At 42.5% G+C, this 13,502-nt stretch overlaps 1 protein-coding gene across 2 annotated transcripts in view; it reads right to left on the bottom strand.

The window, feature by feature from the left end:
* MYO3A (myosin IIIA) overlaps positions 1 to 13,502 on the bottom strand; it is a 100,688-nt gene that overhangs the window by 26,729 nt on the left and 60,457 nt on the right. The window contains exons 20-25 of one of the 2 annotated variants that reach the window (XM_081163134.1): positions 9,710 to 9,863; positions 8,692 to 8,780; positions 7,690 to 7,819; positions 3,481 to 3,560; positions 3,280 to 3,321; positions 2,572 to 2,649 (exon numbers count right to left, since the gene is read on the bottom strand). In XM_081163134.1, coding sequence (XP_081019260.1) covers positions 2,572 to 2,649; positions 3,280 to 3,321; positions 3,481 to 3,560; positions 7,690 to 7,819; positions 8,692 to 8,780; positions 9,710 to 9,863 — 573 coding nt within the window. The remainder of the gene's footprint in view (positions 1 to 2,571; positions 2,650 to 3,279; positions 3,322 to 3,480; positions 3,561 to 7,689; positions 7,820 to 8,691; positions 8,781 to 9,709; positions 9,864 to 13,502) is intronic. The other variant, XM_081163135.1, reaches the window with a different exon arrangement.

Genomic DNA, 13,502 nt, shown 5'->3' with positions numbered 1-13,502 from the left:
TATGTACTGTACTGAACTGGTTTCTAAAACAACAATGAAATTTGTAAAAGTTAGTGTTGTAAATTGCTATGTAGATTTCTTAATAAAGGCTTGAAAAGCAGTGCCTGCAGCTTATAATTTACATTTCCCAGGGATGCTTGTGTCATCTTCTGGCTGAAATGCACATTGTCACTTTGAAGCACTACTTCTTGGTTGCATACTTCTATGCTCAAAGTCATGTAAGAAATCTCAGTATGACCTTTAGTGCTCAGAATTATTAATCCTATTTTGTTGTGGCTCATGGCTTAAAACAAAACATTGAAAAAGGGGTCTGTGGCCCCCTGTCTATTCTGCAGCCTTTATGAGCAGATGGGCGATGTAATTGCCTGTTGACAAGAAATTGTTAATGGCAGTTATGGCATAAAATGATGTTCTGACAGGTGTTCTGGAGAGTGTTTCCAACGCAGATTCTTATGCAAAACCAAGGAGCTAATTGTGCATCAGGTTGACTCAAAGGAAAATAACAGCAATAATGGAATAGCGCATTATTCAAATGTAAATTCAAAAAGTGCTTTACGTTCTCCTTTGGTTGTGTATTGTAGAGTACCAATTTGGATGTGTACCACAGAATTATAATATTATCAGTGACATAATAATGAAGCCCAGCCAACTTGGACAAAGTGACTGTTAAAATGCTTGGCAGTGACACATTTAAGTGCTGTTATGAACATTAAACATGCTAACAAACTACAGCCAGACTCTTCTTCTGACTGTCATTCTGTCCCTGTGGATTTCAGCCTCTCATATAAAATAGGGCCCGTTCAACCAATAATATCAACTAAATTGTATTTTGCTTAGGGCAGTGAAGCTTCTGTCTCCCAATTGGCTAAGCTGCTATAGAAGCATAACAGGTTCAGCTTTCCTGGGATCTAAACGGTTTTTGTCATTTCTATGTGAGGAAAGGAAAGTTGTCAGTTTGACTGGGATTGAAATCCATGGTAGCCGTGGAAAAAAGAGCTAAAAAAAACCTTCCTGTGTTTTTCTCCTTGACTAGAAGGACCACCTCTCCTGGTATGTCCCATGGAGGACCTTACGGTCTTCAAACAAAAACATATTGGAGGTCCCGGGCCACAGGGAGGTTAGGCTGGCCTCAACCAGAGCCAGGGCTTTTTCAGCTGTGGCCCCGATCTGGTGGAACGCTCTGTCACAAGAGACTAGGGCCCTGCAGGACTTGACATCTTTCCGCAGGGCCTGCAAGACAGAGCTGTTCCACCAGGCCTTTGGCCAAGGCACAGTCTGACCCCCTCCTTTGGCAATCCTCATAGAACTCAAGCCCAATGGTTGCCATTAATTTGTTTCTGAATTGATTTTTGAATGAATTGATTTTAGAATGCTGTGTTACTTTTATTGTTGTTAGCCGCTCTGAGCCCAGCTTCGGCTGGGGAGGGCGGGATATAAATGAATTATTATTATTATTATTATTATTATTATTATTATTATTATTATTAAGCAGTTCAAACACGGAAACCATTCAACTTCTCTACAATAGAGAGAGGAACCTTAGCTCAGAGGGGCCTGGCAGAAGTTCCCAGGTTCAGTCTTGGGCATCTCCAGTTAAAAAGGCTCAGGGATCAAGGCCAGGAAAGATCTGTGCCTGAAACCTCGGGAACCAAGTGCTGCCCATCAGTGGAGACAATGCTGGGTTAGATAGTCTGACTCACACGGCAGCTCCTTGTGTTCACATGGCTGGAATCAACAACTGGCATGGGCAGGAAAATTCCAGGGACCATGAGACTTGGAGGATCAACTGTGGCTAATGTGGGTACCCTTCTACTAAAAAATAAATAAATACTGAGAAAACAAGAGCCAGGTGAGATGGCCCTGCTAAGCTAACTTGCGGGTGCACCAGAGAAACATTTGGCCAGCACCTCGCCTCCCCCTCAAGGTCACATGGGAGATGAAAAAATATATATCAAAAAGCCGGAAGAGATATCCTGAAATGTAAACATCTGGAAAATGGCAGGGTATCAGTTTGAAGAAGAAGAAGAGTTTGGATTTGATATCCCGCTGTATCACTACCCGAAGGAGTCTCAAAGTGGCTAACATTCTCCTTTCCCTTCCTCCCCTACAACAAACACTCTGTGAGGTGAGTGAGGCTGAGGGACTTCAAAGGCGTGTGACTGGCCCAAGGTCACCCAGTAGCTGCATGTGGAGGAGCGGAGACGCGAACCCGGTTCCCCAGATTACGAGTCTACCACTCTTAACCACTACACCACACTGGCTTGAGTTAACCAGGGTGCCCTGAAGTGTTTTTCCTGTGGCCCTCCAGATTCACCCCCCCCACTACATACTGGTCATGCTGGCTTGGCCTGATGGGAGTTAGAGTCCAACAACATCTGGAAAGGGACAGGTTTCCCACCCCTGCTTTGGATATTCTAATGTCAGTCTAAAGGCTTTCAAGTTCCAAGTGAATTATCTTATCCCTAAGGAGAAATAGAACTATTGCATCTATAGAGACGGGCCCAGAAATCAGCAGGCTGGCTGCTGCATAAATCATATATATTAAGAGGAAGAATAACAGCTAAAGCTTACTCTGAAATATGAAGCAACTGTCTGCGTTTTCATATTGGTTGTTTCCCTCGGATGATGCGTGGAATCCTCCGGCTCACTCTATATGTATCAAGAAAGAAAATAGCACCTCTTATCTATACAGTGTCTGAAGCTTATTGCACCAGTTCAACAAAGTGTCCTCTTAAAGAACACTATTAATAATAAAAAATAGTCATCCTAAGCTGCAGATGCTACTGAGTAATCACTAGGAAAGTCAGAGGTTATTACACTAAAAACATTACAATACTTTATCACACTGTACACACATGCAGAAACACACACATATACTGAACACAGTTTGATAACTGAACATACAGATAGATATCTGTTGCAAATGGCATCTGAAGGAAAAATGGTTTGTCTAGATTTCTCTCTTTCTTTTTTTTTAAAGATTAGGACCGTTAACATCCTGCAAATAATAATTCTGTACCCTTGTCACAATGATTTTTTTCAACAGAGCCTGATTAACCCCACAGCCAGAACCTTGGTATGCTCTCATTTTAAATAAACATACCAATCAGGAACACATTTACTTGGAATTAAGACTTCAGTGTAGTCCAGGAAACATACTTGCAAGGAAGCAGACTTAGGGATGAGTGCTAAGGACAGTGACAGCAGAGAATTAATTTAGCTTTCCCTGAAGTAGTTATAAAACTATAGTCAGAAAGAAGGGAAATGTAGGTTTTTTACCTCACGGAAGGAATACGAATTGCACAACACAAAGAAATCCAGCTAAACAGAAAAGAAAACAGGAGAGATAAAGAGAGGGAGAGAAACCAAGGAAGGGGTTACTTGCTTACTTTTTTTGTTTTTGTTTTAGTAGCAACAACAACATTGCCCCTCTCGACTTCAATATATGGGTCCAGGCGGCTGCCCATGCGGTTTCCTTACCTTAGTTTGGCTGATTGATTTCTGTGGCGTCCATGTCTGGTAGTTTATCGCACTCTTGGTTTTCGTATGTGCCAAGTTACCTAAGAGAAGAAAGAAGGCACCTTACTCAAGATGTCCACCCCTCTAGATATTAGTCCAGGGATGAGCAGAAGGTTGATCTACTGGGATAACTCTGGGAGACTTGCAATTGATCCAAAAGATTTATGACTCCCGACTGTTTGACAATAGCCGTGGCAGAACGACTACCTCCCCCTATGACTGATGAAGTGGAAAAAGCTTGTGCAGAGGTCGCACACCCAGGAGGTCAGAGCCTCAACACACCCTTCCCGGCAGTGGTGTTGTTTACCGGAGGGAAAGGGCTGAGGGAGCAGGGAGATCAGGAGCGTGTGGGTGCACCAGCAGGAGTGACAAATTGTTCCCACTGGTGCACCTGCACTGTGCAAACCGCCTTGTCCCCTCTCCCTCCGATGAACAGCAGTGACACTGCTCACAGGAAGTTAGCATTGCGGTTCCACCCAACTGGGCAAGCTGCTTCTGAGTTTGGAGCAACCAGGAATAGCTTTCTGGGTGGAACGAGGGTACGTTCAGCTCAGTTCTGGTATAATGGTACCTCAGGTTACATACGCTTCAGGTTACATATGCTTCGGGTTACAGACTCCGCTAACCCAGAAATAGTACCTCGGGTTAAGAACTTTGCTTCAGGATAAGAACAGAAATCTCACAGCGGCAGCAGGAGGCCCCATTAGCTAAAGTGGTGCTTCAGGTTAAGAACAGTTTCAGGTTAAGAATGGACCTCCGGAACAAATTAAGTACGTAACCAGAGGTACCACTGTACTCAGAAGAAATCCCTGTGCTCAGCATCTGCTTAAGTTCCAAGTGAATGTATTTTGCCTCTGGGTGGATCTCAGGGCTCTAGTAAAAAACAACAATAACCCCCCCCAAAAAAAATGTTTAGGGGTGCTCTCATTTTCCTACTCATATTGAAATACTGCCCCTCAATGAGGCCAAACTTAGATTCACAAAATGTTTAGGGGTATGTGTCCCCCCCCCAGAAAAAAGCACTGACAATAACACAGTAGATTCCGTAAGACTGAAGTCTGCCCTCCATGTATGATTATTATTAACAAATTTATAGGCCAGATGAAACTTTTTATGTATGCAAGCACGGCTATGCAGATTCTGTTAGTCCAGAAATGGAACTATGCTGAGATGGCAAAACTTACAGGAAGAATAAGAAACCAGGAAGAGGAGGTCTTTAATAAAGAATGGGGAAAGCTTATAATTTATTTGAAAAACCATTGCAAACAATTACACACATTGGTAGGATTGACAGAAAACTTGCATCAAAAATTTGAACTATGGAATGATAAAGGATTTATAAGAATAGTTACGAAAGTGAGGCAGAGGAGAAAATCATTATATTAAGATCCACAATGGGGGGAAGCAAGTCAAAGGGGACTACCGTATATGTTTATTTATTTTTTAATTCACTTGTTTATATAAAATAGAAAATACAAAAATAAAATTTATTTTTAAAAACATGATACATGTAGCTTTCAATGAGCCACAAGCACATTCCTCGTTTCCCTTTTGCTTGCGAAGAGAGAAGATAATGAATACTTGGCATTTACATTTATTCTCCAAATCTTATTGATGTGATTACAGACACCAGAGCCCCCCTTATCACCCTCGCCTTTTGTGGAACTGCACTACCTTAGAGAAGTGACTGGTGTGTTCTGCATCATTTTGAAGCATATCGTACAATTTTATGATGGCCTACCAAGCTCTAATATAAACGAGGAACAAGTCTTTGAGTGCATTGCCCACGCTGGTGCAGGAAGAGGGAGGCTATATTAATGAGCATTTTAAATGCCCTTATAAAGTGTTTATTTTTATGTTTTGCATTTATATCCATCTTTTTTCTCCAAGGAGCTGGAGAAGGGATACATGGTTCTTCCCCCCTCCTTGGTTAATCCCCACAATAACCCTGTGAGGTAGGTAAGGCTGAGAGACAGCGGTCAGCCCAAGATCACGCAGTGAGCTTCATGGCTGAGTGGGGATTTGAAAACCTAGTCTCCCAGATCTTAGTCTGACATTCAAACCACTACACCACAACTGCCTCCGTCCCCTGCAACTCTATTGACAGGCCCTCACCTGGTCCCAGAGCCAAGCCCCAGCTGCGCCGTTGCCTGCCTCCTGATGGATAGCTGAGCAGGCTTTTGCTAAACTTTCTTCTTTGTGTGGACTACAGTATCCTGCAACTCAGACAGGGCAATGTGGACTAGCAGGGCCTAGTCTGCTTACTATGTGATTTCTGGGGACTTGATGAACCCAGTTTAGAGCATTTGCACCAAAATTTTTGAAAACCCTTGACTATAAAAAAATTCTAATCCCAAATGCCTTCCATAAAGCAACTTCCTCATTACAATTCCAGAAGTGGCTTCAATTATGCAGAATTTAAATATAAATTAATCTTGCAGTTGGGTACTTGGGAAAAACACACCACCATATACACTTGTGGGAAAACTAATTATGTGCTGGCGGCTGAAATAATTGACAAATAGTGCATAAGCATAATTTGCATTTTTCATATTCTCATGCCATATTTGAGGTGAGCAGTGACAAATATGACCAGAATGGCTGACCAGTATCGCCGGCAGCTTCCTTTTCTGGTCTCAGCTCTGACCCCGGGGCTGCAGCCGATTGGCTGGTGGTGCAGGTCACCTGGATGGCCCACAGCCTACGGGGACAGCCCAGGGGTCAGAGCCATGGTTGGTGTGACCCCCTGGGTCAGGGGAGCCAGCGCTGGGTCACAAAAGCTGCCCACGTCATGACTGGTGAGTGGTCACTGCTGGCTTACTTATATATGTGGTTGGTGGATAATAAACATGAACCAAGTACTATGCATCCTTGGGGGGGTGGCAGAGGGTGCTACTGGAGCCTGAGAGAATGTCAAATGTAAAGAGAAAGAAGGTATCTTTTTTCATATGTGGTACCACATATGGTCCTGTAAGATTGCAAAAGCCTTCTGGGAAATGATCCATAATGAATTGAAAATAATGTTGAAAACAACCTTTGTTAAAAAAACTAGAAGCTTTTCTTCTAGGTATACTTGGAGACGAGGTGCCGAAAGACCATAATAAACTATTTATGTATCCAACCACGGCTGCCCAAATGATATATGCCCAAAACTGGAAAGAGGATTTGGCCCCCAAAAGAGACCATTGGCAATTAAAATTGATGGAATTCGCAGAGATGGTGAAACCTACTGGAAGATTACGAGATCAAGACTTTTTGTAACCGAATGGGGGAAACTGAATACATGAAAACAAATTGGAAACAATTAAAAACGTTAGCAGGATTGATATAAACAAGAGCAGTAAGAAATTTATAGGAATTATAAAGGATAAATTTGTAAAAAGGATAAATTTGGATATGCAGTAAGAAAATAAGAAACTGCAGAAGGGGAGGGAGGGAAGTCACAGTAAATATTTTTGATTTGTGCAGATTTAGATTCATTGTTGAATATTGCAAAATGGGAAAAATATATTAACAAAATAAAAGAATGTCAAATGAAGAGTCCATATTTTTTCTTTTGAGTCCTTCCTTCATTATACTACAGCCAATTTCCCCTGCAACATACTGCTACACAAGAGTAGGGGCATAGAGTTGCACCTTACATTTTTTTTACAGGACGTTAAGCAAATAAATCGTTCCCACATGAGTTTTCAGCTCAGCTGCTTTGTGCACAAGAGTTCAAGGGCCGAACTCTTGACATCTCCAAGTAAGTGTGCCAGAGACACCTGCTATAAACCCTGGAGAGTGGCTGCCAGTCAGTGTAGACAATAGGGAGCTATATGGACCAATGATCTGACTCAGTGTAAGGTAGCTTTCTCGGTTCCTAGTCTCTGAAGTGCATCAGCTGAGGCACAGGGGTTCTGCAGCAGACAGAACTGTGTGGAAAGAGTTCCCAGAGGGTAGGACATGTGGAAGGACGGCTTGTAGGGAATGTTTTCTGGATGAGGGCAACACATCCACTGCCTAGCCTTCATTCCACTGCTCCTTTCCTATGGCGCTCAGTAACGTGGCAAATGCCTCCCTCCCTCCATGGTAAGGTAGAAGATGCTAGCCCAGTTGTGAACTCAAAGGCAGGCAGCACCTAACACTGGACCTGTTAAAGGGTAGCATTAGTACTGCAAGACACATTACCTGTTTTTGTAAGAGGGTGGATTACCAGCTGCCGAGTCAAATAGTTTTCCGAGGATCGCAAGAGCAGTACAATGTCAGCTGGTAAGGTGTCTCGGTTTTTGTTCAAGAATCCACTTGCGTTATATAGAACCTATTTTTTTTAAAAAAAACAACAGGACGGCAAAAGTTATACAGCAAATTTCCTTACGTTGACCAATACTTCCATGCATTAGGCTTACTGGTTCCAATATCAAACCATTCATTAAAAGCTACAAAGTGGTAACAATCTACAGCAGTGGTGGTAGTGTGGAGATGCTGAGCTGTTCTCCTGACACCATCCTTGCTGCTTACCTGTATGGGGCTGTGAACAGGGGGGTGGCATGGTCAAAACTGGACCTCTACCACCCACCCAACACTCCTGCCAATGTGCTCATGTGCCCCTAACATTCACACTGGCCTGCCTCATCCCAGTGCTGCTCAGGTATGCTGCAGTGATGCTGGTGTTAGGAGGGTACGTCTGCCTCACCACATGCTTGGCTACTGGTGACATATGAACTGGGCCTCAGGCTGTAATCAGAAAGCTGAATCACTTGCTACCTCACCCACCAAGTGATCATCAGCATACTTCTGATCCAAAAACCCCTAATATGCCTACAATGGATCTGTTAGTGAGTGAAGCGCTGCTTCAGGTAGTTTCCAAATTTGTATTCCATTCCTTTGTTTTTACAGTTGCATTGTGTATGCATGCCTTAAACAGCAAAAAGGATGCCATGACTGTTTGTTTTTGGGCTGTGATACTGGAGGATTTCTCTCCCAGCAAAATTTTTCCATTTATTGGGAAGAATATAAATGATTATTCTGAACCAATTATTTTTAATTATCTGAAGTCTCATGTCCTCATGTGCCAGAAAGTAAACAAGTATCATGATGTATTATTGAAATAATGCAATTTGATAGTGTTCTATAACCTGCTTTGATAAGTAGCCTAAAAGTTATTTTTATAAACTTAACAAATAATTTTACCTTCCCTGCATAATGGTAAATCCCAAATGTCAAGTCTATTCTTTTTGGTCTCCAGAAATATTTTGATTTCAGGTTGTCTTCAAATTTCTCTGTAAGGGAAACACACAGGTTTTCTTCTAAGGGAATAACATAAATGCACTTATGCCCATGGTTGCTTTCCACCACCTATTCCTTCTCCATCTGCAAATGAGTAGGCATGTGCAGATGCTTCCATAAAAACTTCTAATACTGTTTTGGTGGTTTCTTCTCAATTGATGTAATACAAATGGCCAACTAGTAGTGGTGGGCATAAGACCATTAACTGCAGGGTCTAAAATTACCTGGCTGCACCACTGCATGTAACTCACCCCTGCCGTAGACAACACTGAGCTAGTTAGTCTGAAGGTGTCTTTCAGTAAAAGGCAGTTTCCTATGCTCGCTCTTCCCAAAGGCACAATAATAATAATGAATAATAATAATTTTTTATTTATACCCCGCCCTCCCAGGCCGAGACCGGGCTCAGGGCGGCTAACACTGAATATAAATACAGTAAAAACATTCAAAACAAAAACACAAACAAAAAACCCCAAACACACACACACACACACACACACAAAAACAGTTGATTAAAACATAAGTTAGAATACAGTTTAAAATGCAGCCTCGTTTTAGTGGTAGCCTATAGATCAAAGCCATAAGGGGAGAAAACGTCAAATATTCTCCGGGGCCAACTATCCATGCTTGCGCTACATGGATTTTTCCCAGTGAGGGAAAATTTATATACAAATCCCATATAAGGGGTTCCATTAAAATAAATAAATAAATGAGACACAGGATTGCCACTGGCACCCTTTGGTCTACTCTGATTGGCAGTGGTTGTCCAGAGGTTGAGACTGAAGTTTTCCCCGCCCCTAGTTGGAGATAGCAGGGATTGAACCTGGAACCCTTTGACAACGGAATTTGAAAACACAAGGAAATGCTCTTTAACTTGGACTGTTAATACCAGTGCACCTTTAAGTACAAGCTGCAAACGGCTTACCCACAAGCGTCTGATCAGTGGCACGAGGAAACCGGCTTTCCTCATCAAGCAAGGACAATAATCCCATTGGTTTTTGCAGGAACATATCTAACAGGGGCCTGTTGTCTTCATACTCAATAACTCGTGCATCAACGCCTTCGTACAGGTATTCATTCTGCAACAGAGGACAAAATGTGCTTTGCTGCTGAGCAACACTGCAAAGTGCTTCATGTAAATGAAGAACACAGAAGGGAGTCGGAGCTTTTAGGTTAGCTGTCAACACGCCCCCCCCCCCAAGAAATAAATCTGTTCTGCAGCAAATCTTTCATCCTCTACTCCAGTTTGGGGAAAACTAAAACCTCTGTTTCCCGTCAAAGGCATTTTTATGACCCCAAATCTCCACACTAAGTATTTTTAAACCTACAGACATGATTCTGAGTATAAGATGACTAAAACATCGCCATGATCCTCACATGCACCAGAACAAACACTTCTGTGTCGTGCTGATAAAAGCTGTTCCTAAAATAGTCAATTCTTGTGAAAAGCAGACAGGTTGACAGGGCTGAAAATGCAGGTGTGTGTCTGGGGGGGGGGGGGGTATTAAACCACTATTTATGAATTCTCAGTCAGCTTTTGTATGACGAAAGCACAGTCTCCCCACTGACAGGAAATGGCCACCACGTAATAACCTCCCATCTTCATTACGTCTCTGGCTTCTCCATCAAGATTACCAAAAGCAGCATCAGTAAGCACTAAGGGTGTAGGTAAGGCTAAGGTGTAGGTAAGGCCTGCCTCTTAGAGTAAAGCTGTAGAGTACATTGAGTGGGAGCTGGTTTATGTGATTTGTGGTGGCTGGTGATTCCCCAGTGTTTTCTCAATGGGCTGAAATTGGCGTTTTTGCTCCAATTAGCAGGATAAGTGCCAATTTTCATTATATTTTAGCAATATATTCTATCTTGTTGGTTTTTTTGTTTTTTTTTTCTTGTAAACCTCTTTGGAAACTTTGCTGAAGGGTAAGTGGTTAATTAGAATTATAGAACTGTAGAGCTGAAATTATAAAAATGTAGAGTTTGACTAAACTGCGGGAGGCAGTGGAAGACAGGAGTGCCTGGCGTGCTCTGGTCCAGGGGGTCACGGAGAGTCGGACACGACTAAACGACTAAACAACAACAACAAGAGTTGAAAGGGACTGCTAGGGTCATCTAGTTCAACCCTCTGCAATGCAGGAATCTTTTGACCAGCGTGGGGCTTGAACGTATGACTCAGATTAAGAGTCTCCTGCTTTTCCGACTGAACTTTGGGTGGTATCTCCAAATATGTGATAGGTTGTCATATATGTGATAGGTTGTCATAGCCACTATGATTTGTCCAGTTAGCATTGTACACATAGGAGCTGTTACATCAAGTGACCAGTGCAAAAGCAGCTACAGCAAATAGCTTGTATCCGAGCCATTCAGGTTAATAGTCTCCTTCTCTTGGTTATAATGATATGCATTACGTGGGTTAAGTGCATTTTACAAATATAAATATATTCTGCCTCTAAAGCAAAAGACACATTAAGCAGCAGAGTAGCCATCTGGAAACCACTTGTTCAAAGTGCAGTTAAAGGAGTTATTTTAGATTATAGCGTATTCCAAAGGGACAAGCCTATTTATTACCTCACTTGGCACTGTAAAAGCCCATTCTTCCAGGTGAGAGCTGTTTTCCCCTCACTTATTCTTGTGGTATGAAACTGAGAAGACTTTTTACTAAGCCACCCTTGAAATGGCAGGATGCATGCTATGAGGTGGGGGAGGGGGGGGGAGGGAAAGAATAACATCTCTCCTTCTTCCACTATAAAGGGAGAGTTGAAAAGGTACCCTCTATATGGCAATTAAGCTGCACTTTGGTTCAGAGCAGAGAGCAAGCTCCGAATCTACAGCACAGTGGAGGCAATTTTCAGGTAGGCAGTAAAGGGGTCCTTTCCTTCCTCTTCTTCCTCCACAACCCCTCCCCCAATGCTCCCCAAGTCTCCTGATTCAGGCTTGCTGCTAAGAGCTCATATTAAGAGTTTGGGAATATCTAAACTTAGGGTTCTTCCAGATGAACCTTTTAAAGCATTCAGCCTGGCTTGCTTGCACAAAGCTTGTGGGAAAAATTAAAGCAGGACCAGAGCTCAACAACTGAGATGCTTGCCATATAGCAACTGTTCCATGACAAGCACCCATCCTGATTTGCTTGATGATCTTCTCATTTTTTCACCCTACGCGTTCCGGTGCATTCCACTGCCATTTTCCTAACCGCAAAAAAGTCAATTTCTTTGCAAAAGCGGATTTGTTGTGCTGCGGCAACAGAGTGCTTTAATCCACCTCAATGGCACAAACCCAGCTTGCTCTTGAATCCCTCCCACAAGATACTGACAGTCTGGGGGGCAGCATAATAAAAGAAGGAGTTTACTAGATGGAGGCTTATAGTCAGCAGTTTCTGTAACATTTGCTCTTTCCTTGACTGGGGAATCTTTTCCTAAACAAATACCCCACTGCCATTTTAAACTGTTAAATATTCATTTTTCACCCTTTTAATAAGCTCCTGAAGTCTGTTCACTGACCCTTCAAGTTCATTAGCATTTTGATAATTGCACTATCTCATTTGGCATCCGTCTTAAAAAATCAGATTAAACTGTACAGTCAGACTAACCCCACCCCACCTTTTGAATTGCAGTAAATTTCAAAACTGAAATAAAAGCAAATTGTCATTTTTCTCCCCCACATAATATTCATGGTTAATATGCTTGTTGGCAAATGATTATAAAAGTTCCAGGTTTTTAAAGAGCTGCTCTGTATGATATTCATTTTAAAAAAAAAATATTCTGCTGCTGAACCATAAATTACACAGCACACCTTATTCCTCATGAAAACAACATAGCATTTGCACCAAACCTATTATCACTGTGTTCTGTTGCCTGGATACTGTAAATGGGAAGCCTAATGTAGTTTTAGACAGACATTTAAATTGCAGAAAGCAATCATACAGTTCTGCATAGAATGTATTATAAACAAAGCATTTTACAGTCTTTGGTTTTTCATTGCCTCTCCAACAGAAGTTGTAGGTAACTTTTCCTAGATAAAATTGGGTATGGGTTCAAAATTACCAAGCTCATTTTCACCAAGCCAACCCACAACCTTTTAGCCTTTGCATTATATGCTCTTTTTACATGTAGAATTAGCGGTATAGACAAAAGAAAGTACTTCATGCACCAAATCGGGTCCTCCCTTAAAGAGTATTGCAGTGAGACCTGGAAAACCGACACCCTGTGTGGTGGGTGGATACGATTGGTCAGCCACAACACCCGATTGGTAGGTCCCTCGAAGCTGGGTACAATCTGGCCAATGGGACGCAGTCCAAATGGTTCGAAGGACCTATTTATGCCCATGCATGTGACCCAGAGCTTCAATTTTCAGCGTGTGCCTTCGGAACACCCGCCCACCTCTCCCTACTTTTAAGGCTTTGCGCTTGACCTTGCTATGCTGTCGTGTGTTGTCTGTCATTGGGACAGGGGCACAGCAGGAATTTTCCCCACTTGGCTGATTGGCTCTTGCCATTTGGGTTTCGCCCGCTGCGTAGCAAATCATCACAACTTGTAAGGTAGTGGATAGGCTCTGGTTCAGGTGATAGGGATGAGAGAACAATCTTGCCATCCCTTTGTGAAGGATATTCTGTTAAAGGAATCCAGGGACTCGATGGTTTGGTCAACCCCTGAGAGGGGGTTGTGCCCGTGCCTGAGTCCAGGAGGACATTTGCATGGCGGAGTTAGCCCATTCCCAGATTTCTGCTT

Source organism: Podarcis bocagei, assembly GCF_964188305.1.
Source record: "Podarcis bocagei genome assembly, chromosome: 12".
Taxonomy (NCBI): Eukaryota; Metazoa; Chordata; class Lepidosauria; order Squamata; family Lacertidae; genus Podarcis; species Podarcis bocagei.
This window is presented reverse-complemented; position numbering and strand designations above follow the sequence as displayed.